The sequence below is a fragment of the Peromyscus californicus genome, unplaced genomic scaffold (genome assembly GCF_007827085.1).
Source record: "Peromyscus californicus insignis strain IS unplaced genomic scaffold, ASM782708v3 Scaffold_9__1_contigs__length_137607984, whole genome shotgun sequence".
In the NCBI taxonomy this organism is placed as follows: Eukaryota; Metazoa; Chordata; class Mammalia; order Rodentia; family Cricetidae; genus Peromyscus; species Peromyscus californicus.
Window position 1 is genome coordinate 67,381,035 of NW_026294617.1, and position 25,910 is coordinate 67,406,944.

The following is a 25,910-nucleotide window of genomic DNA, read 5'->3' on the forward strand; positions in this document are numbered from 1 at the left end:
TGTGGAGACAGTTCAGATTCAACCACAACTGCTAATCCTGCCACTTCTAACAGTGACCTGTGTAGTTAGAGAATCCCCCGAGGTGGCTCCATTATCTGCTCAAGGACGGATGTCAGGCTCCTTTTCTTGAACTCAGTGTCTCACAGATCTCATATGGCTAAAATAAGTCCCCCCAGCCTCCAGAGCAATGGCTCCATGGGCAAAGCTCCTGCTGTACAGATTTGTGGACCCGAGTCGGGAGCTTCAGTGTGCACATAAAAACTGGGCACATGTCTGAAACCCCAATGCTGGTTTAAGGGGAGATAGGTGAATCCCAGGGGATTAACTGACCAGTCAGTCCAGCTGAAATTATAAGCTCAAGGCTCACTGAAAGACCCTGTCTCAAAATGTAAGGCCGAGAGTGGATGAGGAAGACCTTGCTTCACCCTTTAGTTTCCATGTACACACATGGGTAAGTGCACCTGTGGTGTACACACACATCACATAAACACAGACACATACACACAGCAAAATTCTTCCAGAAGTCTAACCCACATCCTTCCTGTTGCTGCCCTGCCCCTCTGTCCTCACGTCTCTCCTCAAAGTAAAACTCTATGCATCTCTGAGAACTGGTAGAAAGCTTTCAGAGAAGGGAGAAAGGTCAGATAGGAAGACCTCCTCAACACTTAACAGAGTAAGCCACCAGCACCCCGGTGCCCGCCTTCCAGGGCCAGGACTGTCTGTCGTCTTACTGGGCTTTCCATGACGTGGGTCCTCTTCATGACAGAGGAGGTGGGTAAAGCGACGACGATGTTTCCTGTCCCTGGGGGAAGGAGTGAGAGGAGAGATGAGCTGCCGCTGCCGAGTGCGCACCTCTTTTGAGAGCACACACACCTGCCTCTATGGAGTTCTGCTTGGCTCAGACATGCCCCCAAGGTACGTGTGAAGTTCAAGGCTCTCCTACCCCTTCGGCCTTCCTGGGCCTGAGCTCCCACATCCCAGTTACAGCAGCTGACCCAAGCCAGAGCGGCCATAGTGTCCACAACTCCTGCTCCATCTCGGGGGCTCCCTACTATGCACCCCTGCAGGCAAGGGACAGGGTCTTCGGAGATTTTTAGGAGACTGGAACAAAAGGGTAAAAGAAGACAACAGGCGGAAGAACCTAGACAGGAGAGGGCCTGGCCTGAAGGGATTCACCTCTCCACACAGCTTCCCGGCCATCAGAAGGCCAGCCTAGTTCCCAGGGTTTCTTTTTTATTGACGAGCCTTCTTTGGCCGCCAGTCCCTCTGGACCCTCTTGACTCTTTACTCCTGTCCCTGAGATTCCCACTCACTTCCCCGGTTCACACTTACACTTACGCTATCGTCATGACTGCCCCTGTCAGGAAAAGCCCCTTCAGGGATGTTTGAGAGACACTCTAAGCCTGGGGTACAGGAGAGAGGGAGGGGCACCACCACCACTCCCGAGAAACCCCGGCAACCCCCTTCATTCCAACAGGGAATCATGAAGCCCCCTCCCCCACCTTCAGCACCTTCCAGCCCATGAACTTGACCCAGGGGAGATGCCAGGACCTGAATTTGGGGAGCAAGCCCAGCATGCAGGCTGTGACGGAACAGGAGGTTCAGCTCAGCCCCAGGGCCACACACACTGTGGTAAGTAGAAACATGGAGGGGTACAGTTGCCTCATCCACTCCCACCCCCTCAAGGATGAGGGCAAGCACATGGATACAGGTCAAGAAGAAAGGCAGCAGGAATGAGTGGCTGGCTGAGGACCGGGACGGGTGCAGAGGAGGAGGGAGTGGGGGTGCCTCCTTCCCGTACACAGAGACCCACCTGCCCTCAGTTTCTGTGGAAAGCTCAGGCCCAGTCAGCAGGTGACCAGGATATGGTCAGGCACTGATCCTGGCCAGATGCAGCTGTCTGCATTCTGGGTCAGCACCTCCATGAAATGCCCAAAGCACGTAAGATCTTATTTCAGTCCCTTCCCCTCCCAGCCACCAGCTCAATGTCCTTTTCCAGAGAAGAAGCCACCCTCTCCTGCCTGGGGCGACTTCCTATACCATCCCCTGCCCTCTGAGGCCAGTATGGAAGGCCATCAGAAGGCCAGAAGAAATTTAAATCAGTGGCCTTGGGAAGGACTTTCTGGACAATCTGACCCTGAGATAGGTTGAGGGACCGATATGAAGATAAAAAGGAGGCAGCTTGGGGTCAGGAGCCCTCAAATCATGGCTGTTTCTGTCCCTGACGTCTCTCATGTCCAGGCTTCTGCCTCAGCCCCAGGAGCCGCCTGGGTCCTAGGGAATGCTGACAAGGAGGAAGAGGTACCTGGGAAAGGTGGTCTGTCACTGCAAGCTGAGACCAGAGCATGGGTCCAGAAGACCCAGTCCCACTGGCTCTTGCTCAGGACCGCCCCTGTTTGGTTCCATGGCTTCATCACCAGGAGGTGAGTCACAGGGGACAAAACCCCCAGAAAGCACAGGGGCTGTGGATCTGAGTCAGTCCGGAAATCATGACAGTTAGGACTCTAGTTTCCCAGGCCTTTCGCTAAGGGGGAGCTCTGGTTCAGTCCGCTCTGTGCCTCAGTTTCTCTCCCGAGGCTCATTTACCCTACTGGCTCTAGGCCTCCTATTTTCAGCCCCTCTCCCTCCATCTCTATCAGCTCCGTCCAGCCCTCTCCTCTTTCTTCCTACCCTTGCAGACCCTCCATGTCTCAACCCCACTTTTCCTTCATCTCCTCAGTCCAGGTTCCAACTTCCAAACTCCAGCACGGTAACTGCCATGCCTGTTGAGGCTGCAGCTCCCCCCGATCCCACCCCCCTGCCAGACTGTCCTGCAGGATGAAGCCCAGGGCCCTTTAAGTAGGACCCCTCATCTCCACCTAGCCATGATATACTTGCTTGGTGGGGGTGAGGGAAAGGAGGTCGTAAGAGTCAGAACTGACCCCACACTTCTCTCCAACTGCACAGGGAAGCTGAGAGGCTGCTGCAACCCCAGCCTCAAGGATGCTATCTGGTGCGCTTTAGCGAGAGCACTGTGACCTTCGTGCTATCCTACAGGTAAGGGGCGGTCCTTGACCATCTGGATGTGGGGCTTTGTGCTAACCAAGGGGTGGGTTCCTGTGCTGACCTGCACTCTCCAAGGAGGGTTCGGGGCTCTTCCCTCAGCATGGTAGGGGGAGAAATGGTGTGTCTGACTCGAAGTGGCCCCTCCAGGAGCCGGACCTGCTGCCGTCACTTCCTCCTTGCCCAGCTAGGGGATGGGCGTCACGTGGTGCTGGGCGAAGACAGTGCCCACGCGCAGCTTCAGGACCTGCTTCAACACTACACAGAGTTTCCCCTCAGCCCCTATGGGGAGACGCTCACCCAGCCCCTTGCCCGCCAGGTGAGCCCTTACCCTAAACCCACAACTGAGGCCAATGTTTGTAATTGTTGCCCCCTCCAGGATCACAGTCAGGGCCAGGCTACTGGCATCTGCCTTTCCCATCCCAACCCATGACCGGGCACACTTGCCTACCCACACCTCTTCCAGAAAGGCCCATGACCAGACCAGCAGGGCAAAGGGAGGCAAGCGAGGCAATCGAGTTAAATTAAGCCAGGTTTACTGAGTCTCCGGGGCAAGGGGAGGAGCAGAGGTCCTGTAAACAGAACTATGGCCATGACAGGTGGGCATCTCACTCATAAACCTTACTTACCGTAGCAACGACAGACAGTCCAATGATGGGGTCAAGTGCGGAGACTGTGGTGGATGCCAGGGGATGCAAGGCCCACCACTTCGCTTGGCAGGAATTGTCAGGGAGCCCCCACCTTCAAAAAGTGCAGGTGCCTCTGACCACTGACAAGACTGACTCCATGAGTAATACAGAGAACAGACTGATCGCAGAAACAGTGAGGGCTAGGAAGAGAGCCAAGCGGCGATGGAGAGTTCCAGGGTTGGCACTGTCACACATAGGGACAGCAGAGAAGTTGGGGACATCGAAACAGAGACCTGAATGAGTGAAAGGGGGCGGTTTGAAGACAGCTGGAGGAAGAGCATTTGGAGCGAAAGTAACAGCCACACGCGGCAAAGGCCCTGAAGTGGGAGGTTGAGGTGTTGGAGAACGATGAGCAGTGAGGGAGCTGCCGTGGGTGGATCAGGATGGCTGATGGAGGAAGAGCCGGAAATGGGGTCAGAAGAGTGAGGTAAGGGGGCCTGCGGCTCTTCCAAGGGTCTGAGGTTCTATTCCAGGTCCAATTACACTAGACAGTTAGAAGCAAAGGCCTGACCAGACAAGTTCATGAGGGCCAGACAGGGCGGCTGGAGAGGGAGACGGCTACGGTGTTTCAGAAGGTGAGGGGGTGGGCTAGTGCAGGGGAGCTGACGGAGTAAAAGGGCCTGCTGGCTGTTGAGAAGGTGGAGCTGACAGCGTGTTTGCAGAACTAGATGAGGAAGCAGGAAGATGTTTGGATGAGGACAAGAAGAAGAGCATGTCTGATCCAGAGAGAAGCACATGGAGTTTGAGATGTCAAATAGGAAGCTACGGGTCGGGGTGTAGCTAGAGGGCCTTGTCTAGCTCCAGGCCCTGGGTTCAATCCCCAGATCCACAGGAGGAAAGCAGCTGGAGCCCACAGAGCTGGATCCAGTCTGGAACAAAGGTCAGAATGGGAACTGGGCCCAACACTAACCAAGCTTGAAAGTCTGGGTCCTTCTAGAGCAGGAAGCCTGTGTGTGGATGGGGAGACGGGCAAAGAGGCTGCAGAGAGTGGGAGGATTCAGTGTGGGGTGGGGGAGTCTCGTACCTAACGACGGTGCTGGCTGTGTGAGAGCCTGGAGAAGATGTGCAGAAGTGAAAGACCGGCAGTGGGCAGAGCTGATCTTGGGTTGGGTTTGAGGTGGGAGGGCGGTGAGGGACTGAGGCTGATTTTCCTGCCGATTGGGCAGCAGGGTGAATACACGGCTTCCTGGGGGAAGGGCAGGGAAGGATGGACACCAGGAGGAAGAGTGCTCATTTGGATCTAGAAAGCCTTGAGTGGATTGTAGGAGCCTGAGGAAGTCCTCCGGAAGCGGAGGGCACATGGAGCCCTTTATAAGGCTAGCCTTAATGCTGAACTAAAAGCTTTAACTACCCAGGGGTAGTTACCAGGGAATAACTGCCTAGGTAGGAATAGTTACCAGGGAATAACTACCTAGGGGTAGTTACCAGGGAAGGCTCATCTCTCCCGAGGTGGTCTCTGCCCCTAGACATTTAGTTTCTGTCTTCACATATTAAACTTCTTGAGCCTAAAGAAATAAGGCCCAGCTGTCATGGAGGTGTGTCCCCCATGCGGATTGCTCTGAAGGTAAATTCTCCTAAAGCCTCCTGTTTCTGCAACCACAAGCATAAAGACTGTCTTGGCCCTGTATTCTAGATGAATGAAGTTGAGAGTGCTCGGCACACCTGTGACCAGAGTTCACTTCCATCCACAGTCCCCAGGCCGCCTCAACACCTTCTCTCCCTCTTCCTCACACACAGAACTTGGCCCACGCCACACTTCTCTCTTCAGCTCTCCCTGCCTCTCAGACCTGTTTTTCCTCCATTACCCGTCATCCCCACCCCACCTCAGTCCTTCAGGCCTCCTTCTCTCCCTGCAGACTGCCGAGCCGGCTGGGCTTTCCCTGAGGACCGAATCAGACTCTGGAAGCAAAAGACAGGAAGATCCAGACAGCCAACACAAGCTACTCATCCAACAGGGGCAGGCCCAGGCCCCAGCACACAAAGAGGGAGTGTGGGCCTCCCAAGCCAAGGAGGTACTATATGAGATGAGTGGGCCTCCGGAGAGGGGATCAGCCTCTGGAGAGGGGATCAGCCTCTGGAGAGGGGATCAGCCTCTGGAGAGGGGATCAGCCTCCGGAGAGGGGACACAGGACAGAGGGAGAGGCCAGGAAGGTAGGGACCTCATGGGTAGATGCTCAGGCTGAGACAGGCCTGAGCTTAGCCCCTGTCTCTAAGGTTCTCATTACTTCTCTTCCCTGGCCTTGCCTTTTCTCCTAGACTTCACAGGGATCCAGACCCAGGCCTCCCATTCCTGCCAAGCCCCAGCTTCCTCTTGAAGTCTATACACGTCCTACTTCACGACCCCATCGGGCTCTACCTGTTCACCCCATCTACCAGGAGCCTGATGAACCCATAGCCTTCTACGCCATGGGACGGGGCAGCCCTGGAGAAGCCCCCAGTAATATCTATGCTGAGGTAGAAGGGCCATCGGGAATGGCACCCACTGGGCACCCCACCCTCCAGAAGTGCTGGTCCAGGCCTATCTCAGGAGGCCAAGCAAAGGGAGTACAGGGGAAAAAAAGTTCAAGAAGGCCAGCAGAAAGAGGGAGCCCCTCCTGAACAACGGGGCAAGGTGAAGTCTGAAACAGGATGGAGTGGTCCATGCGGCCGGAAACCTTTGCCCAGCTCCAGGCCTGAGACTGCTCTATCCACTCTCCTGGACATTCCCACGGGCTCACCTTTGCCAAGCCCTACCTGCCCCCACTTCAGAAAAAAAAATTAAGGGAGACAGGGTTCCCTCAACCTTCCTCCTCCCAGCCTGCCTCTAGACTGTCAGGCCTTCCTCAAACAGAGGACACCTAGAATCCCGCATGTCACCCCCAGGGGACTCAGAGGAAGTGGCCACTGCACTCTGTGCTCACCCCTTTCAGGCTCCCCACTGAGAGTTTCAGTCACATCTGAAAGTGGTATTGCTTTGCCATGAGTCAGACTCCCCATACTTCAGGTCCTTCCTCAGACTTCCTCTCTGCGGGCACCGAAGTTCCCTGCTCTGCCTGTGCCCGCTGAGCTCACCTGTGCCCCCTGCCACCTTCTGCCTTCACAGTTCTGTCTCCATCCAGGTTCCCTATGTAGACAGTGTTTTCTTTGGGTTGCCAACCAGCTCCCAAATAAAGACATGGAGAGTTATTATTAATCATGAATGCCCAGGCTTAGCTTAGGCTTGTCCCACTAGCTCTTATGACTTAATTTAACTATTCATCTGCATTTTGCCTTGAGGTCTTTTACTTTTCTTTCATTCTGTATGTCCTACTTTCCTGCTTCCTCCATGTCTGGCTGACTGGCCCCTGGCGTCTCCCTGGTGTCTCTTTTTCTTTCTCCCTCAAATCTAAATTCCTCCTCCTACTTATCCTCCCTGCCCAAAGTCCCACCTATACGCTCTCCCTCACTATTGGCCATTCAGCTTTTTTTTTAATTTATTTATATTTTATGTGTGTTGGTGTTTTGCCTGAATGTATGTCTGTGTGCAAGTGTGGGATCCCCTGGAACAGGAGTTAGACAGGTGTGAGCTGCCATGTGGGTGCTGGGAATTGAACCTGGGTCCTCTGGAAGAGCAGTCCGTGCTCTTAACTGCTGAGCCACCTCTCCAGTCCTGTCATTCAGCTTTTTATTAGACCAATCAGGTGCCGTAGGCAGGCTAGGTAAAACAGCAACACATCTTTACATAGTTAAACAAATATTCCACAACATCCCCCTGGTTCTAAAGCCACTCAAATGTCATTCAGGCCAATACCTCTCCCTCTCCCTCTCCCTCTCAAACACATACACACACACACACACACACACACACACACACACACACACACGAGTGTCCTTCTGTGTTCCACATCCTTACCTCCCAGAACCTCCAACCAGAGATGTGGGGTCCCTAAACATCTCCACCCTTTTCACTTTAATCTCTGTAGGTCGATAACATCTGCCCTCTCCCCCAATTCTAGCTCCTGCCATTTTCTCATCAAGACTTTTCTAGGAACTATATTTTTGTTGGTGTTATTTTTGAGACAGGGGCTCACTGGCTGGCCTGGAAGTCACTATGTAGACCAGACTGGCTTACAGATAGCTGCTTGTTTCAGCCTTCCAAAGGATGCTGGGATGATGGGTGTGCATCAAGCTTCCATCTTACTATGAAGCCGATAGACCTTGAACTTCTGACCCTACAGCATCTACCTCTGGCATGCTGGGATTACAAGTGTGTGCTCCCGAGCAGCTCATACGGCACTAGGGATCAAGCTCGGGGCCTGTGAAGCTAGACAACCTCTTCACCATCTGAGGTATACCCCAGTTTCTCTAAGAGCTTCTCAACTGGCCTCCTTCGTACCAAGCTTGTCACTTCTGACCCATTCTTCCCCGAGGAAGCCAGAAGGGGCTTTCTGAAGCAGCTGCCCCCCCCCCGCCCCCCGCCCCCAGGTCTTCCACACGGAGGTGAGATCCCATGTCATCAGGCCCACTTTGAGCACTCCCATCACATTTCTCCAAACTCACCAAGAGCTACCAAGCCTCGTCTAGTTTACATGCATCTGTTCTGCCTATGGCAACTCCTACAAGCTTATCTACCTGCTGCCTGGCAACCCTTAACCCCACCTCAAGGCCATTTGCCCTTCTCCCTGGAAAGCCTTCCCTGGCCTGACCTCCTAACACACTTGCTGGGCCCCTGGCCAGCTGGGACACCCCTTCTTCCTTTTTATCTTCTGTCTCCCCCTTTCCCCACTGAGCATGACTCACTAGGGGTAGCCCTGGGGAATACTCAGCTATCTCTAACGTACCAGCCCAGTGCTTGGCACAAAGCAGGTGCTTAGAAAGGGAGAGGGAATGGAGAGGAGGAGAGACAGAGGGAATGAATGGACATGGGTGGGAGTCTAAATGCCCTCTCTGGAGGCTAAAGGGTTAAGACCAAATACCTTTTCCTAGAGACAGCATATCAGCCAAAGAGGCAGACGGTATGACCCAGGGCTGTCCTTCTGTCTGCACTTCTGCAGGTGCTCCAGAGCTGCATTCTGAGAACTCTGTGACAGAGCAAGGCCCTCTCCCTCCTCATCAGCCCTGCCCCTGGAAGTATACCCTTTGTAGACAGGTGCTTCAGAACAGAGAACAGGCATGGCTCCTCTCCGGCCTCATCATTACGTAGTATGTCTGATCTGAGAGAGGCTAGCTAAGGGTATTTTGTGCCCTGAGACCTTCATATTCGCCTGGTCCTTTCTTAGGAAAGGCAGGTGGATAGACTACAGGTGAGCTGTGCCCCTTCATCTACCGCAAGGATGGCAAGGAGGTGTCATGCCGCATGCCAACTCCAATCCATTGGTCTCGGCTGCCTAGAGCGCGGCATTGGAAAGGATATTAAGGTCACGTCCCAGCTCAGCAGAAAAGAGCACCATGACTGATGAGTGATGTCTGCTGTGGGTGCAGGAGCGGCATTTCTTTTGCCTGTATCAATTAAGTTCAATTCCCTCATTATGCAAATAATGAAACGAAGCCAGAGAGGGAGAAGGTCTGGGCCAAGGTCAAGGATTAAAACCTCTGTTCAGGGTTCTCTGTCCTCAGCCTGAATCCTCTCTTCTCCACAAGAGACAGAAGAGATTTCCTCAACTAAGAAGCCTGCTTGCTTTCCAGAGTTCTGTACTGGGGCCTCTCTGGACCCCAGCTTCTCCTGTCCCCTTAAGAAGTCTGCCCTCCTACTCCAAAGCAGCCTGGAGGTCACAGAAACGAATGTGGGATCTTCATCACAGCAGCACACTCCCTGGCTCTCCTGAGAGTCACCACGGACCCAATGCAAGGAAGTGTACTAGGGAAGCCATCCTGCCTCCTATGCCCTGGTTTTTCCTCCTGAAGAAACTGGACTTTAGGAAACCTTGGCCCTCTGAGCCTTCGAATCTGGGCCCTAGTCCAATGCTACTGTTGTCTGAGGGATGGTTTGGTGAGAACAGATGTTAGAATTTGTTTGTTGGTTCTTGTCTGGCTAATAAATCATCACCAACAATCTCCCTCCGCAGAGATCTGTCCTTCCAGCTCCTCCTCCACCCTTTCCTCTCTCCCACTGTGGTTCCCAGGGGTCTAGGGGTTCAAAGACACTTAGGCAAAGTTATAGATCTTTGGGCTGGAAGTTGAGAATCACTAAGGCAAGGCTCCCTTTACCAAGCACTTCTCCCCTAGCTGGGGTAGGCTGAATAGGCAGCCAGGGGCCTGGGAGTGAATGCTATAGAGACGGGGGCAATGATGTAAGACTCAGAAGAAGGGCACCTTATGAGTTTGTGAACCCTTGGAAGATGCAAACTCCTGGAACAGCTCCATGAGTCTCTTGGGACTTCTGAAACTCCTGGGCTTAGGCCCTTGCCTCACTCAGGAGCCCATTCTCTGCCCTGCTCCACCCTGGGGTGTCTTCTCCCTGCCCTGCCCCACCCTGGGGTATCTTCTCCCTGCCCTGCCCCACCCTGGGTGTCTTCTCCTTGTCCTGCCCCACCCTGGGTGTCTTCTCCCTGCCCTGCCCAGACTCACTTCAGGACTGACCTCCTGCCCCAGAGCAAAACTCCTCTCTGGGGTTCTGGCCAGGGAGAGATCTACTCTAGGTCCCACTTCCATCTCACTGGAGGCTTTCCGAGGCTGGTCATGCATGGTCCTGCTGGCTCCAGAGTTCACCTGAGTCCCTGGACGTGACCTTTACCGCTGCTCCCTACCTGGCTGGCATTCTGATTCTGCTAAAGCTCATTTAAGGCAACACGTGCCCTTTGGGTCACAGGCTCTTCCCTCCAGTTTGTTCCAGAAAGCTGGGTGCTGCCGCCATCGCAGCTCCCCCAGCCTGGCACCAACGCCAGCTCGGGTGACTAGCCAGTTTTCTCTTTTCCACTCCTGTGCTGAGGCTGAAGAGCCGTAGGTGCTGAGTCAACAGTTAGGGTTCCTTGTCTGCTGAAGATCTAGAGCCCTCCTGAGCCCTGGAAGATGAGAGTGGGGAACACATGCCCCCACCTCAGAATCAGAGAGGAGAAGAAAGCACAAGAAAGGTCTCACAGGACACTTGGGTAGTCACTTCAGGGTAGGTTCCGAGCAGGCATAAAAGAGTGACTGAGGCAGCAGGAGATGAGAGCAGGAAGTCAGAAAGCAATGAGCTTCGCTAAGCTTCCAGATAGAGCGTGGTGGGCAGGTATGTCTCCTTAGGGCATTCTACTGTTGAACAGTGCAGCCTTTGGCTTAGACCAAAGGTAGGCCCAAAGACGAAGTGGGACTGAGGCCTCACCAGCATATATGGGTCTCACATGAACAGCTTTGACTAGTATGATTACTTAGGGGCTTTGGAGATCCTTCATGACATCTACAGAGGGTTGTGGGGTCAGAGAGGGAGGTGACCGAGTCTTGATACCAAGGGGTCCCACAGATAGAAGGATAAGGTCCCTGCCCTGCCAAGGCTCTCAGAGGTAGCCCAGCCCTGAAGATGGAATCAGGGTGGATATAACTCAGAAGTAGGGCACCTGCCTTGCACCCATAAGGCCCTGGGCTCAGTCCCCAGCTTATGCATACAGAAATAAAATCCAAGGTGCTGACTCTCCCTGCCCTGCTGGCTTCACTACAGACCCGAGGTCTAGGGCTGCAATGCGGCCTGAAGATGAAAGGTAGAATCACCTGAAGATGGAAAGGGAGTTGTAGGGAGCAGGCCCCTCTCCTCCCCAGTCAGACTCCTCACATGGGAGATGGGGACCGGTTCAGTCTTCTCTGGCCATTCCATCTGCTACAGCTAGTGTCAACTGGACGGAAGCTAAAGTCATCCAAGGACAAGCCTCCAGGCACACCTGTGCTGTGGGGGCAGTGTCTAGATTAAGGCCAGCTTCTAAGAATGTCTGTGAGTGACATTAATTAATTAATCATCAATGTGGGAAGATGCACCTTAATTATGGATGGAACCTGTTTCTTCGGTAGGGGATCCTGGACTAAGAGGAGAAGGGAAGGCTTCAGGCTCCTATTGCCTTGGCTCCCCTGCCATGACACGTTTGCAGTGTGAGCCGGAATAAACCCTCTCCTCTGGGATGTTTTTGTCAGAATACCTTATCACATCAATAGGAAAAGAAAAGAAGACACCAACCCTTCTGCCCATTCCGGGCACTCGGGCCCAGACTGCTCCACATCTGCCAACAGTCTGCTCCCCAGTGGAAAGCCCTGCTGAGTGCAGGCAGTTCCCACTGCAGATCCAGCAGTCCTCAGACCCAGCCTTTGGCCATAGTGACTGATCCTCATTGCACTTCCATTTCCCCGCTCCCTCAGCGAACAGATGTCAGTAATGTCACTTGTGGTGGTCTCAGGACAGGGAGATTGGAAAGCAGCAGCGATCAAAACTCACTCAAAACTCACAGATGCACTCAAAAAGGGCTGTGGGCTGGTCATCCTGAACTACCTTACATAGCCCTCCCCTGAAAGCAAGCTATGGACCCTTTGCTGTTAGCCAACTGTGGCTGTCTGGGAGGCTCAAAGCCCCTCATGACAAGATCCCCATCTTTCTGCAGTTTGAGTCCAATCTTCAAACACCTCAGCCTCCTCGGTTCCTGTCCTGGTCAATGTGACTCAACATAGGGATGTTGTTTTGTTTTGAGGTTTTGAGGTAGGGTCTCATTCTGAAACCCAGGCTGGCCTTGAACCCAAAACCCACTGCCTCTGCCTCCAAGGGCTAGGATACAGGAGTGCAACACCACAACCAAGGACCCATTTGTGGTCAAGGCCTTCTCACCTTCTAGCCTTAACTGTTGCTGTTAGGCCAGTTTTAGCCAAGTATCATTCCTACCGCCCCTCTCTCTAGTCCACACCTGTCTTCTCTTTCCTGTTAACCAGAGGCCAGGCTATCACCCCTGGGAAGTGCCTTGTTTCTTTCCCCCTTTTCTTGACCCCCTCCCCAACCCCTCTTAGAAAGGGTCTGACTATGTAGCCTTGGCTGGCCTGGAAATCAGAGATCCACCTGCCTCTGGCCCCACAGTGCTGAGATTAGAGTGTACCACCAAATCCGGCCTACCTTTTGGATCTTGAAACAGTCTCACACTCTAGGCCTCACACTCATCGCAGTCCTCCTGCCTCCACCTTCCAAGTACAGAAATAATAGGTGTGAACTAAGATACATGTCAGCTTTTCTCTTGGTGACTAGGAAATTCCAATCACCAAATAAATGTCATCTTTGGTAGGACTAAAAAGTGGCTTTTTCAAAAATATGGCTGGGAGCTGGTGAGACGCCTCGGCAGATATGAGCACTTGCTCTTGCATAAGACCTAGGATTTGGTTCCCAGCACCCACTCATGGTAGATCACAACCATCCTTAACTCCAGTTCCAGGGGATCCTGATGCCATGTGGAGCACATACACACATGAATGCATCACATAAAACACAAATATGCAAAATAATTTTTATTTTAATTTTATGTATATGGGCATTTGCTGGTATGTATATCTATGGGTGCTGGGAACAGAACCCAAGTCTTCTGGAAGGACAGCCAGTGCTTTTAACCTCTGAGTCATCTTTCCTGTCTGACAATTATTTTTTCTAATTAATTTCTTTTTTTTTTTTTTTTTTTTTTTTTTTTTTGTTTTTTTTGGTTTTTCGAGACAGGGTTTCTCTGTGTAGCTTTGCGCCTTTCCTGGAACTCGCTTTGGAGACCAGGCTGGCCTCGAACTCACAGAGATCCGCCTGGCTCTGCCTCCCGAGTGCTGGGATTAAAGGCGTGCGCCACCACCGCCCGGCCTAATTAATTTCTTAATCTAGGCTTAACCAGGTGGTGGTGGCACACACCTTTAGTCCCAGCACTCAGGAGGCAGAAGCAGGCTAATCTCTGAGTTTGAGGCCAGCCTGGTCTACAGAGTGAGTTTCAGGACAGCAAAGGCTAAACAGAAAAATCCTGCTTTAAAAAAAAAAAAAAAAAAAAAAATTATTTTCTTTCTCGAGTGGGGCATAGTGGAGCATGCCTGTAATCCAGCACACGGGGGCAGGATTAAGCCCTGGTCAGTCTCAGCTATATGGTGAGTTCAAGATCAACCCAATTGTTTTAGTGATCATATCAAAACACAAACTTCTTTTAAAAGGTAGCTACAGACTCTGAGAACTGAAGGTAAAAGGCTCATCTCCTGCCGGGCGGTGGTGGCACACCCCTTTAATCCCAGCACTCGGGAGGCAGAGACAGGCAGATCTCTGTAAGTTTGAAGCCAGCCTGGTCTACAGAGTTCCAGGACAGCCAGGGCTACACAGAAAAACCATCTCAATTAAAGGGAAAAGGGGAGGGGGGTCATCTCCTGCCTCCCAGCAATGTAGGGCACTTCCTACTCCATCACAGTGCAGACTCTGAAGACAAGATACCAAATGCAGGGTGGTAACACAGACGACAAAGGCTGCTCTTAGAGTACACTGGACACAGAGCACCTGGCACAAAGGGACCTCAGACTTCTGAGCCCCGCTGGGTCAACTATCACCTAAGACATCCATCTGGAGGCAGACCTCAGCCTTGCCTGTCCTCTGCGGACAATGGAGGATCACTGGAGCTGAGTGAGGCTCCCTACTGAGACTGGCTGGATGTGAAGATCTGAACAACTACAATCCCTGTGGGACTCGGGAGCCCTGTCTGGCTCCAACCCGAAGTAGGTCAGATTTCAGATAAGCGGGTAGTTTTCCTGTAAGTGATGAAACCCTACAATGTACTTAATGAGAAACAGACTCCTCGACTTACCTCAGCACACAGCACCAGAAAGTGAGATGTCTCATCTGCTGGGCCCTAGTCCCCACCACACCCTATTCAAACTGTTCCTCGGGCCATAGCCTTGCCTATCCAGGACAGCCCCATCAGCAGTGGACTGAAGCACCTACGGCTCTGCTACCTGGCACCCACAGGCTCTGGAGTTTCTTTAGTGCTCCATTCCTGCACACCAGGTAACTCTTGGATGCCTGACAGCTGACTCGTGGTTTGATGTGCTATCTTTGTGATCATTCCTACTTGAGTCTTGACCTGAAAGGAAGACACTACAGAGTACACTGTTGCTGGTGTGCACATAGTGCCCTACAGCTCCTAAGTCTGTATTCTCTTCCAGATTCCTTCCCCAAAACAGCTAGAGATTCTGAAGTCTCCACGGAGATATATCTGGCCCCCACCTTCTATGCCTAGCTTCCAAAGCAGCTCACAATCTGTATTGGTGGTACAGTGGTGAACAGAACTCTCTCCAAACCAGTCCATGCCACAAACCTCAGTGTAAATTTGATTCACTTTGGGAACAAAGTATCTATCACAGATGCTTTTTCTTTTTAAATGGTAGGGTCTTGATCCTGCAGCTCAGGCTGAACTTGAACTCTTCATCCTTCCGCCTCCTGAGTGCTGGGACTACAGGCGTGCAGCGACACACCCAGTTTAACGCGGCTTTCGAGCCATAGGGCCCTTCTAGTCCATCTCTGAGATCAGCACTACTCTCCACATTTGGAATCCCAGGCCTCGGATTATCATCCCGCCCCAGGTAAAACTACCAACGACTGGGATGGTCAGGGCCACAAAGCCCGGGTGTAAGTCGGCAGAGAGGGTAAAAAAGCAAAGCAAGGATAAGGCAGCTCAGGGTGCGGGCGAGGCATCTGCACAAGCTCGACTCTGTGATCCAGACACGGTGCAGGCACATCTGTCACACTCAATGTTTTATTTCAACAGACATCCCTGGTTTAAAAAAAAAAAAAAAAAAAAAAAGACCGTGGGAGAGTTCAACGTCTCGTCACACCGACAGGGAGCAAAACTCCCAACCAAGGACTCAGGGCCTCTGGGGCAGCAGTCTCTCCAGCCCCAGCGCAGAAAGGAGCTGGATTTTCTAACTGTTAAGAAAAATCTATCAAATATGTTCCTTCTCCCAGAGGTGAGAGCTGGGTCCTCAAGGTGGAGGTGCTGGACTTAGAGCAGCTGGGGTCCTGGAGGTGAAGCTGGGGCCGGGCCAGCGGGGCCGGGTCAGCAGGGCCGACAGAAGATCCTGGGCCATCAGTCCCTGAGCCCTAGAATCCGTATTTGGCTTGGGTCTGCCGGCGACTGAGCTTGTTTTCTGACCAGGTGTTCTTCAGCTCCAGCTCCCGCTCCTTAGCCTGGAACACGAAAGAAGTGGGGTGGGGAGTCACTGTGAGCAGCTGGTTCACTGACAGACTGACTAGGAATCACAGTCTTTGTTCATGCTAGGTTCACACTATACCACTGTACATTCCAGACCCAGCCTTCTATTTATTTATTATTTTAAATAAAACTGATGGGGGGGGGTGGCGGTGCACGCCTTTAATCCCAGCACTTGGGAGGCAGAGGCAGGCGGGTCTCTGTGAGTTTGAGGCCAGCCTGGTCTACAGAGCGAGAGCCAGGACAGGCTCCAAAGCTACACAGAGAAACTGTCTTGAAAAGCCAAACCAAACCAACCAACCAACCAACCACACAAACAAACAAACAAAAAACAGATAAAGTTGCTATTGGAAAAGCCTGCTGGGAGGGGAGGGCTAACAAGATGGCTCTGGGTACAGTGCCCGCCACCAAGCTGGATGACTGAGTTCAATCCCTGGGACCTGCACAGTGGCTAGAGAAAAAGAGGGACATTTGTCTTGACTTCCTATAACTTACATTGTGACACACACACACACACACACACACACACACACACACACACACACACACACACGGGGATGAAGCTCGGTTGGTGGAGTTCTTGCATCAAGCACTGGGTGCTATCCCCTGCACCTTACAAACCAGGCAGGGAACCACATGCCCATCAATCTTGGCACTCAGGAGCTAGACCCAAGAGAATCAGAAGTTCAAGTCGTCCTGGGCTATAGCCTGGGATGCTTGAAACTCTGCCTCAAACAACCAAAAGATTCCTATAATAAACCATGTCACTTCCCTCTTACATAACACCGTTTCTCTAATCACCTGTACCAGAGACAGAGGGGAATGCTACCAAGGATGCAGCCTCCCCCTAGTGGCCACAAGGAGAACAAAAGGGAGCCTACCAAAACAGAGCCTGATACTGGGCCTGCTTTTACTAGCTCCACTTCTCATCCCCAGGTTAATTGGATCCTGTGAGTGGAGCCCTGAGCATCCTCACCTGATGAATCAGATATGTGATCTGGTGTTTCCTCCGCTGCTGGCCAGTTGGCTGCTCACCTTTCTTCTACAAGGGAAAACAAAAACAAACCAAAAACACAGTCCTTAATCCACAGATGGAAAGACATAAATTTCTCATGTGCCAGGACAGCGTAAGGCTGGTGAACCGAGACACTAAACATACAGCCTAAATCTCTGGGAGAAAAGTCAACTTGGAGCTATTTCTGTGTCTACATACTTTACAAAGCAGACATTTTATTAGCGCCATTATGAAAAACAAATCTAAGCTGGGAATACTTGCAAGAAATAGCCTGTTACTTCCCCAATTACTGGCTACATTCTGAGGTCAGGACTGGGATTCCTTATCTCCTTGATAACCCTGCTCTATCTCTAGCCCAAGCCCGAGGCTCTGCCTGTGGCCTGACACTGGCCTGTAGTGAGTCTAGGACAGCTTTCATGCCACGGATATGTGATCTGTTGACCTCCTCCAGACCTCCTTACTATCCCTCCATCCATCTGCCCCTTAAACCCACTTCATTTCTGTGCCCTTCTCCCCACTCTGGCCAGACGTCTAGTCTGACTCCTACCTACCACTTACCAAGCCCTCCCATCCATCACCTTTGGCTGAAACTACGGTCCTGTCCCAGGACATGTCAACCACTTCCCTGGGATTACAAAGTTCACAATCTCACTCTTCCTCAATTCATCTTCCAGCCTCCACCAGTAACTACATCTAACTCCAAACCACACTTTGATGCAAACGATTTACTGTCAAAATCTATACTGGTCTGAGCTTTCACTGTGTGGTTTTTCTGTCCTCTGCCAGAGCTGTCTCGGCCTAGAAGCTTCCTCGCCAGCCCCACCCAACTCTCAAAAACGCCTCCCCAGAGTCTCCTCAGCACTTATGTAATCAATTTGCACTGTAATCATTTACACTCAAGTGTCCTTAAATCTCTTCCCAACCATGCTGTCAACTTCTTGGGGATAGGGGACTGTATCTTTTCTTCTCTTCTGAAAAGCAAGCTCAACAAAATGAAATGGGACAAAAACCTGGAGCTGGGAAAAGACCAGATGCTAATTGCTTGTTGCTACTGAATGTCATTAAACGTTACAATTAAAGAAGATATACATAAAACATTCTCTCCATTCCGCAGTGAGCACTCATACCAGCAGCTACTTGTGTGACGGGGCCTCTCAAGCCCAAGTTAGCAGAGCCCTTTCTCCTAAGTGGTTTTTCCAGTAAACAGTGATAGATCTAAGCTGCTCTAACCACAATCCTTTGCTCTATCCTGTATGACCGCCAACATTCAGTTAAAATAAATGATGGGGGCCTGGATGGCCATCTGTGACCATAGAACAAAGAAAAATCAAAGTGGGGGGGGGGTGTAAAAATCCTTGACCTTGGTGTTGCTGGCACGAAGCTCATATTCAGCCACCCCCACCATGGCCAGCTCCTAAATGTCCACACTCGCTGTGCCGAGTTGCTAAGTGAAGACACACTCACCATACTGACTAAAGAAAATGAGCACAGGGAGGTCGGTGGGGTGGGAAACAGAAGAAGACCATTCAGAGACAGCAGCTGGCTACAATGAACTATGCAGGCAGTGGCAAGAGAAGAGCAGTATGCCTGGCACCCAGGGCCTAGAGCCTCTGAAGATCTGCTGTGCCCGCTCCCCAAAGGCTGAGCCAGCCCAGAGTAAGAGCTGGAGACTGATGTGATTACAGGGAAAGCAGCTGTAGACTCTGACCAGTGGGGAGAACCACACACACCAGAGACCTTCACGGAAGCTGTGAAAATTCTTTCAAGTTCTGAAAGGCAGTTTTCCCATGAAGCTTATATACTCCACTACCTTGGGCAACAATATCTGCTAGAGGTGTGTCAAGTAACAACAGGTCAGATGGGGAGCAGGCCGCCGCCACCCGAATGGTCCCCCACACTTACTTTGCTGAAGGACTTCATGGTCTTCTCTTCTGTCAACGACTTGGTCATCCACTGCTGAGCTCCACTGAGCTGGTCATCACCTTTGATCTCCACAAAGTTGATCTCCTCCCTCCCGCGATTCCTCTTGCCCTGCAGCCGCTTAAACTGAAAGTAAATAAATAAACAAAAGCAGAACTGCAGAGGTCTGGAATGTGGGTGAGGGCAGCAGGAGACACTGCTAAGGCTCCAGAGTCTCCAGAGCATCGGTTCTCAATTTGTGGGTACAGACCCCTTTGGGGTCACATATCACATATCCTGAATATCAGATAGTTACAATCCATAACAGCAGCAAAATACACTTATGAAGTAGCAACAAAGTAACTTTACAGTTGAGGATCACCACAACATGAGAGACTACAGTATAGTAGAGGCCGCAGCATTAGGAGGTTGAGAAGCACGGCTCTAGAGCAACGCTGGACTACCAGACACTGTGCCCTCGGTTTCTCTTTGTGAATACTTCCTCTCCACCCTGCCGCCATCTACTAAACTCCTATGGTGCCAGGGGACATAGGCTTCTCAGGAGGGCTCTTGGAGTCAGAGCCAGGGTGGTCAAGAGTATTTGTAGAGATCCAGGAATACAAACCAGATCACTATACCTGCCTGAAAGGTCTACCACAGCTTTCTTCCTTTCTGTTTTGGACACAACCATGATGGCTTCAAACTCAAAATCCTCTTGCCTCAGCCAACCAAGGACTAGGATTACAATTTTTAAATTAAGAATTGAGGGTAGGCCAGGTTGTGGTGGCAAACCCCTTTTAGCCCAGCACTTGGGAGGCAGAGGCAGGTGGATCTCCATGAGAGTTCAAGCCCAGCCTGGTCTATAGAGTTAGTTCCATGACAGCCAGGAACCTGTCTCAAAAACAAAAAAACAAAAAAAAGAATTGAGAGTAAGAGGCCAGAGGCATGGCTCAGCAGTTAAGAACACTGACTGCTCTTGCAGAGGATCTAGGGTCAATTACTAGCACGCACATGGTGGCTTACAACTGTCTCTAACTCCAGTTCCAGATGACTGAAGCCCTCTTCTGGCCTCTATGTGTACTGCATCTGTATGTACCTGGTACAAAGACATATGTTCAGGCAAAACACTCAAACACATAAAATAAAAATAAGTAAAATCAGAGCCAGGCGATGGTGGCGCATGCCTTTAATCCCAGCACTCGGGAGGCATAGGCAGACAGATCTCTGTGAGTTCGAGGCCAGCCTGGACTACAGAGCGAGATCCAGGAAAGGCTCCAAAGCTACACAGAGAAACCCTGTCTCGAAGGAAAAAAAAAAAAAAAGTAAAATCAAATGTGTGAGTGTGAGTGTGTGTGTGTGTGTGTGTGTGTGTGTGTGTGTGTGCTCCTGCTGCTGCTGCTGCTGCTGCTGCTGTTTTCAAGGAACCGAGGGTAAACTGAGTGTGATGACAGACATCTGTAGTCCCAACTACTTGGGAGGCAGAGGCAGGGGTTATTTTTTTCTATTTTTATTTTGTTGTTGCTTGACATTCAGACCAAGGCATGCATGTGAAGTCAGAGGACAACTTTGGGAATGGCTTCCCTTCTTCCACCACGTGAGTAAAACCCAAGCCATGCGGCTTGGCAGCAGGCCCCTTGGACCCACTACGCCATCCATCTCATCAGCCCTGAATCCAGGAGTTTAAAGACTCCTAGCAAGACCCTGGATCAAAAAATAAAAATCTGCAAGATGTCTCTTCTGAAAATCAGTTCTCCTTCAGGACTGGGGGAGTGCTTCACTAGAGTACGTACACAGTGTGCACTGAGCCCTGGTTCCATCTCCCAGCACTGCATAGACTGGCTCTAATGGCACACAGTGCAAGCCCAGCATTCTGGAGGTGGACAGGACAACCAAGGTGATCCTTGGCTACACAGGAAGTTCAAGGTCAGCCGCTAAACAAAAGCGGACAAGCCAGCAGTTCTCTTCCCACGCTTCTCACTAAATTGGTGTCATCCATCATCAGATTCCACCCCAAGAATCCACGGACAAAGAGAATGTGGGATGGAGAGTGATGGAACCTCAAAAGGCCAAAGAACTCTCTTTAATACTCCTCCTCTTTTGTCCTCTGGAAGAGAGGGAGGGAAGAAGAAAGGGAAGGAGGGGAAGGTTAACAAAGATTACCGAGGGGAGGGGAGGGGAGGGGTGGGGAGGGGCAGGGCAGGACAACAACCACATGGACACTAGTCCATACCTATAATACCAACAAGGCAGGACGATTGCCATGACTTTGAGACCAGAACCCCAATGTGTGTGGGGGAGGGGATAGGGAGAGAGGCAAAGAGGAAGGAAGAGAGGGAAGGAGGGAAAACCCAGACCACCTGCAACAGAAGTAAATCCCGGCAAGCCTCAGGCCCTGCTCTGACCACTGGTGAACGCCAATGCCCACGTTAACTACAAGAGACTGAGCGTGGCTACTGAGTGCAGGTTTGCTGCTTCCAAAGATGAGAAACTGAAGGACTCGACCACTGAACTTGCCTAGAAGGCAATACTCAAGGGAGTGAATACACAGACTACCAATCAGAACAAAGGTTAGCAAAGGACAGACAGACACCTTTCTGGGGAAAGTGAACAGCGTTATTTTTCCTAAGAACCTCCACCTCTTGTAATAAGCTGCATCTCCCCTGCAATGGGACAGATCTCCATCTTGGGCTGAAGGCCACACACAGAACAGGCTTCATTTTGTCTGTCAGTCAAGTTGAACCCAGGGTTACTGATCACAGCTGCTGGGTGTCTCTCGAAATCCCTTCTCCCCTTCTTTGGTGTCAATGAACCAAATTATCACTCAACTAAAACCTTATTTCATGGGCCCCACTGGAATTAGATCTAGCCATGAGAACAGACCCTTACCTAGTCATAAGTCCTGAGGGCAAGTACCCTAGGGGGTTTTAGAAGTCCTCGAAAGAAAAAGGAGCTGTCCTTCCTTTTCTTTCTCCAGCCTGCTGGCTGCCATGCAGATGTGATGGCAGGCATTCCGGCTGCTACTGTGAGAATCAAAGCCCCAGTCTAGAGACAGTAGCACAGTTCAGAAGAAACCAGATCTCTAACCACTTTCTTTGTGGAGCTGCGACTCCAGCCCTGGCCTGCCTACCCCAAACCTTCTTTCATAAGGAAAAACCTAATTGCCATTACACAAACTATTGTTGTTTTTTCAGGTTTTTTCGTTCTTTGTTTTTTTTTTTTTTTAAAGATTTATTTGTTTATTATGTATACAGTATTCTGCCTGCACATATCCCTGCAGGCCAGAAGAGGGCACCAGATCTCATTATAGATGGCTGTGAGCCACCATGTGGTTGCTGGGAATTGAACTCAGGACCTCTGGAAGAGCAGCCAGTGCTCTTAACCTCTGAGCCATCTCTCCAGCCCCTCATTCTTTGTTTTGAGGCAGGGTTTCATGTGTATTTCTGGCTGTCCTGGAACTAGCTCTGCAGACCAGGCTGGCCTTGAACTCATGGAGATCTGCCTGCCTCTGCCTCCCAAGTGCTGGGATTAAAGGTGTGCACCATCACCACCCAGCCTCAAACTATTGTTACTTAATTTCTTACTCACATGTTGCCAAACATAATCATAATTGATAAAGCTAAAAATAAATTTCCTGGGGCAGCAAGCTGGCCCGACCTGTGTTCAATCCCTGGAACCCACGCGGTAGAAGGAGAAAATCAGCTCCTGCAGGTTGTCCTCTGACAGCTCTGACATGCATGTGTGTGCTGGCTAGTTTATGTCAACTTAAGACAAGCTAGAGCCATTTTGGAAACAGAAACCTCAACTGAGACAATGTCCCCAGCAGACTGGTCTGTGAGCAAGCCTGGAGTGCACTTTCTTGATGACTGATGTGAAAGGGCCCAGCTCACTGTGGGTGGTGCCACCTATGGGCTGGTGGTCCTGGGTACTATAAGAAGACAGGCTAAGCAAGCCATAAGGAAGAAGCCAGTAAGCAGTGTTTTTCTATGGCCACTGTATCAGTTCCAGTCTTCAGGCTCCTGTCTTGAGTTCCTATCTTCCCTAGACGACAGACTATAATCCGGAAAGATGAAATAAACCCTTTCCTTCCCAAGTCTTTCCTTTTGTCACGGTGTTCTATCGTAACAACAGAAACACTAAGACAACATGCCTACACATAGATATGTACAACAACAAAAATTTAGAAGCAATAAAATTCTTTTTAATTAAACTCTCGGGCTGGAGAGATGGCTCAGTGGTTGAGAGCACTGACTGCTCTTCCAGAGGACCCAGGTTTAATTCCCAGCACCCACATGGCAGCTCACAACTGTCTGTAACTCCAGTTCCAGAGGATCCAACACCCTCACACAGACATACATGCAAGTGAAACACCAATGAACATAAAATAAAAATAAGTTAAAAAAATAAAATAAAATAAACTCTCGCCGGGCTGTGGTGGCGCATGCCTTTAATCCCAGCACTTGGGAGGCAGAGGCAGGTGGATCTCTGTGAGTTCGAGACCCGCCTCATCTATAGAGAGATCCAGGACAGGCGCAGAGCTACACAGAGAAACCCTGGGGGGGGGGGGGGGGGGGGGGGGGGGATGGACATTACACACGACGGGACGGACACGACTCTCACTGGTCATGGTGATGCATGCATGCATGCCCTTTATCCCAACACTTGGGAGGCAGAGATAGGCAGATCTCTGAGTTCAAGGCTGGCCTGGTCTACAGAGCTAGTTTTTTGTTTGTTTGCTTGAAGATTTATTTATTTCATGTACATGAGTGCTCTATCTGCATGTACAACTTTAAGCCAGAAGAGGGTCTCAGATCCCACTACAAATGTTTGTGAGCCACCATGTGGTTGCTGGGAATTGATCTCAGGACCTCTGCAAGAACAGCCAGTACTCTTAACAGCTCAGCCATCTCTCCAGCCCCAGAGCTAGTTCTAGGACAACCAAGGCTACACAGAGAAACCCTGTCTCAAAACAAATAAACAAACAAACATACATACATACACACATACATAAAATAGTAACAATAAACTCCCTATAATCTCAGCAGTCAGAAGACTGAGAGGAAGCCTGCAAGTTCAAAATCAGGCTGCCTACATAGTAACACCCTGTCTCAAACAAATAAATAAATAAATAAAACAAAAACAAAACCTGAACAATGAAAGTTTTCCTTTAGCTTCAGATTTGAAACCTGGTGTCAACAATGGTCATTTGTGGGGCTGGAGAGATGTCTCTGCTAAAAGTGAGTACTGCTCTTGAGAGGACCTGAATTTAGTTCCCAGCACCCACATCAGCTCACAACTGTCTATACTCAGCTCCAGGGGGTGCTGACTCCTCTGTCTCTGTAGCTACCTGCACTGATGTACATATACCCTGACACAGATTCACAAACATACATACATACATACATACATACATATATATATGTATATGTATGTGTGTGTGTGTGTATATATATATATATATATATATATATATATATATAGCTGAAAATAGAATAAATCTTAAGTTTAAAAAAAAGCCACTGTGGGCTCAGTAATCCACTGCTGCCTAGCATACACAAGACCTTGTGTTTGACCCCTAGCACAGAAAATAGAAAGTCATCTTGGCTGTGTCTCCCACAGGCTCAGCTTTGGAACAGGGTCCCTAGTTGGTAGTATTCATTACGGAGATGGTCCAGGCTTGCTGGAACACTGGGGGTGGGCTGTGAGAGTTTACAGCCTTGCCCGACTTCCAATTAGCTTTCTCTGTTCTCTGCTTCCTGTGTGTGAATGGAGATGTGAGCTCTCAACATCCTGCCTGTCCCTACTGCCTTGTCTGCTGCTTGACTCCAGGCCCCTCCAGCATGATAGTTAACCATCTATATGTAACCCTCTATAGGTCGCTTTTAGTTATGGTATTTTCTCATAGCAACAGAAAAGTAACTAATACATTTTGTTAACTCACTGCTTCATCATCAATGAAGGAGGCATCTGGGGCGATTTCCTGGGGAGGGACCAGAGCCGGGTCCGGTGCAGGATAGTAGCCACCACTGTAATAATCCTAGAGTCGAAACAGAAAACATACAACTGAAGGCACAATGGAGACAAAACAAAGCAAACTGCATGGAAAACACAGGAGAGATGCCCACACCAAAGTCTTTCCGATGAACCAGCAGAGCTCCAAGGAACTCGGGTTCACCACCAGTCCCTGCAGCTCCCTCATCTACACCGTCCAGGCAGAGGGGCGCTTGTTTAGGGAAGGGTGACAAAGAATGCACATTCTCTCCTGCTGTGCCTGTTCCCTTAGCTCCTTTCCAAGATAACCCCCACCTCACCTCTCCAGTGCCTTAGCCAGGCCTGACCTGTTCCTGAGATCCAACAAGCTCTGCCATGAGCAGGCAGGAAAAGGTAGCGGTATCAGATCAGGCCATTCCCTCCCCCTCCTGCCCTCACTGGACAGTTTCACTGACTGGCTATCTGGTGTGATCCTACAGTCAGAAAGGGTACAAACATGTACCATGAGCTACTTGTTGCTGGACATGGTGGCACACACCTTTAATCCCAGCACTCAGGAGGCAAAGGCAGGCAGGTCTCTGAGTTCGAGGCCAGCCTGGTCTATGTAGTAAGTTCCAGGACAGCCAGAATTACACAGGGAGACCCTGTCTCAAAAATAAAAACTGTTTGTGAGAGTGTGTACTTGATGACATGGATGCAGAGTCTAGAGGAAGACAAGGTGAAGGCAAGAGCAAGCCTGGTCCCTGTGCCTAGCAACCGTTTCTTCCTTGCTGCCACTACTTGTTTTTTGAGATAGCATCTCATTATGTAGCCCTAACTCCCCGTCTCTGCTTCAGTACACCAACACACTCAAGTACACCAACACACTCAAGTTGTCTGTACTGTCCTTTGCCTGAAAGGCCCCTAAGAGCGTGCATTCTTTGTGTTTTGGGTTTTTTGTTTTGTTTTTGTTTTTCAAAACAGGGTTTCTCTGTGTAACTTTGGAGCCTGTCCTGCAACTTGTTCTGTAGCCCAGGCTGACCTTGAACTCAGAGATCCGCCTGCCTCTGCCTCCAGAGTGCTGGGACTAAAGGTGTGCACTACCACTGCCCAGCCAAGAGCATTCATCTTATAATGAACTAAATGGAAAACATGCTTCATATTCATCACACAGAAAAGCAG

At 50.7% G+C, this 25,910-nt stretch overlaps 2 protein-coding genes across 5 annotated transcripts in view; one reads left to right on the plus strand and one right to left on the minus strand.

The window, feature by feature from the left end:
- Positions 1-790: 790 nt before the first annotated feature.
- Sh2d2a (SH2 domain containing 2A) lies at positions 791-9,310 on the plus strand. Of its 4 annotated transcripts, XM_052731593.1 has the most exons (9): positions 791-915; positions 1,478-1,584; positions 2,242-2,423; positions 2,947-3,036; positions 3,193-3,361; positions 5,588-5,743; positions 5,988-6,275; positions 6,494-6,502; positions 8,755-9,310. In XM_052731593.1, the coding sequence occupies exons 1-9, from the start codon at positions 882-884 to the stop codon at positions 8,890-8,892; spliced, it is 1,173 nt and encodes a 390-aa protein (XP_052587553.1). In that variant the 5' UTR covers positions 791-881; the 3' UTR covers positions 8,893-9,310. The 4 variants fall into 4 exon arrangements, with proteins under 4 accessions (XP_052587553.1, XP_052587554.1, XP_052587555.1 ...); XM_052731594.1 differs by lacking the exons at positions 6,494-6,502; positions 8,755-9,310 and having other exon boundaries at positions 1,478-1,632; positions 3,145-3,361; positions 5,588-5,719; positions 5,988-6,382; XM_052731595.1 differs by lacking the exons at positions 6,494-6,502; positions 8,755-9,310 and having other exon boundaries at positions 1,478-1,632; positions 5,988-6,382.
- A 4,160-nt stretch (positions 9,311-13,470) lies between these two features.
- The window catches only part of Prcc (proline rich mitotic checkpoint control factor), a 31,288-nt gene continuing 18,848 nt past the window's right edge, over positions 13,471-25,910 (minus strand). Inside the window, exons 4-7 of the mRNA XM_052730737.1 lie at positions 24,700-24,795; positions 18,765-18,908; positions 16,824-16,889; positions 13,471-15,825 (exon numbers count right to left, since the gene is read on the minus strand). Of these exons, the coding sequence (XP_052586697.1) occupies positions 15,739-15,825; positions 16,824-16,889; positions 18,765-18,908; positions 24,700-24,795 (393 nt within the window). The 3' untranslated portion in view covers positions 13,471-15,738. The remainder of the gene's footprint in view (positions 15,826-16,823; positions 16,890-18,764; positions 18,909-24,699; positions 24,796-25,910) is intronic.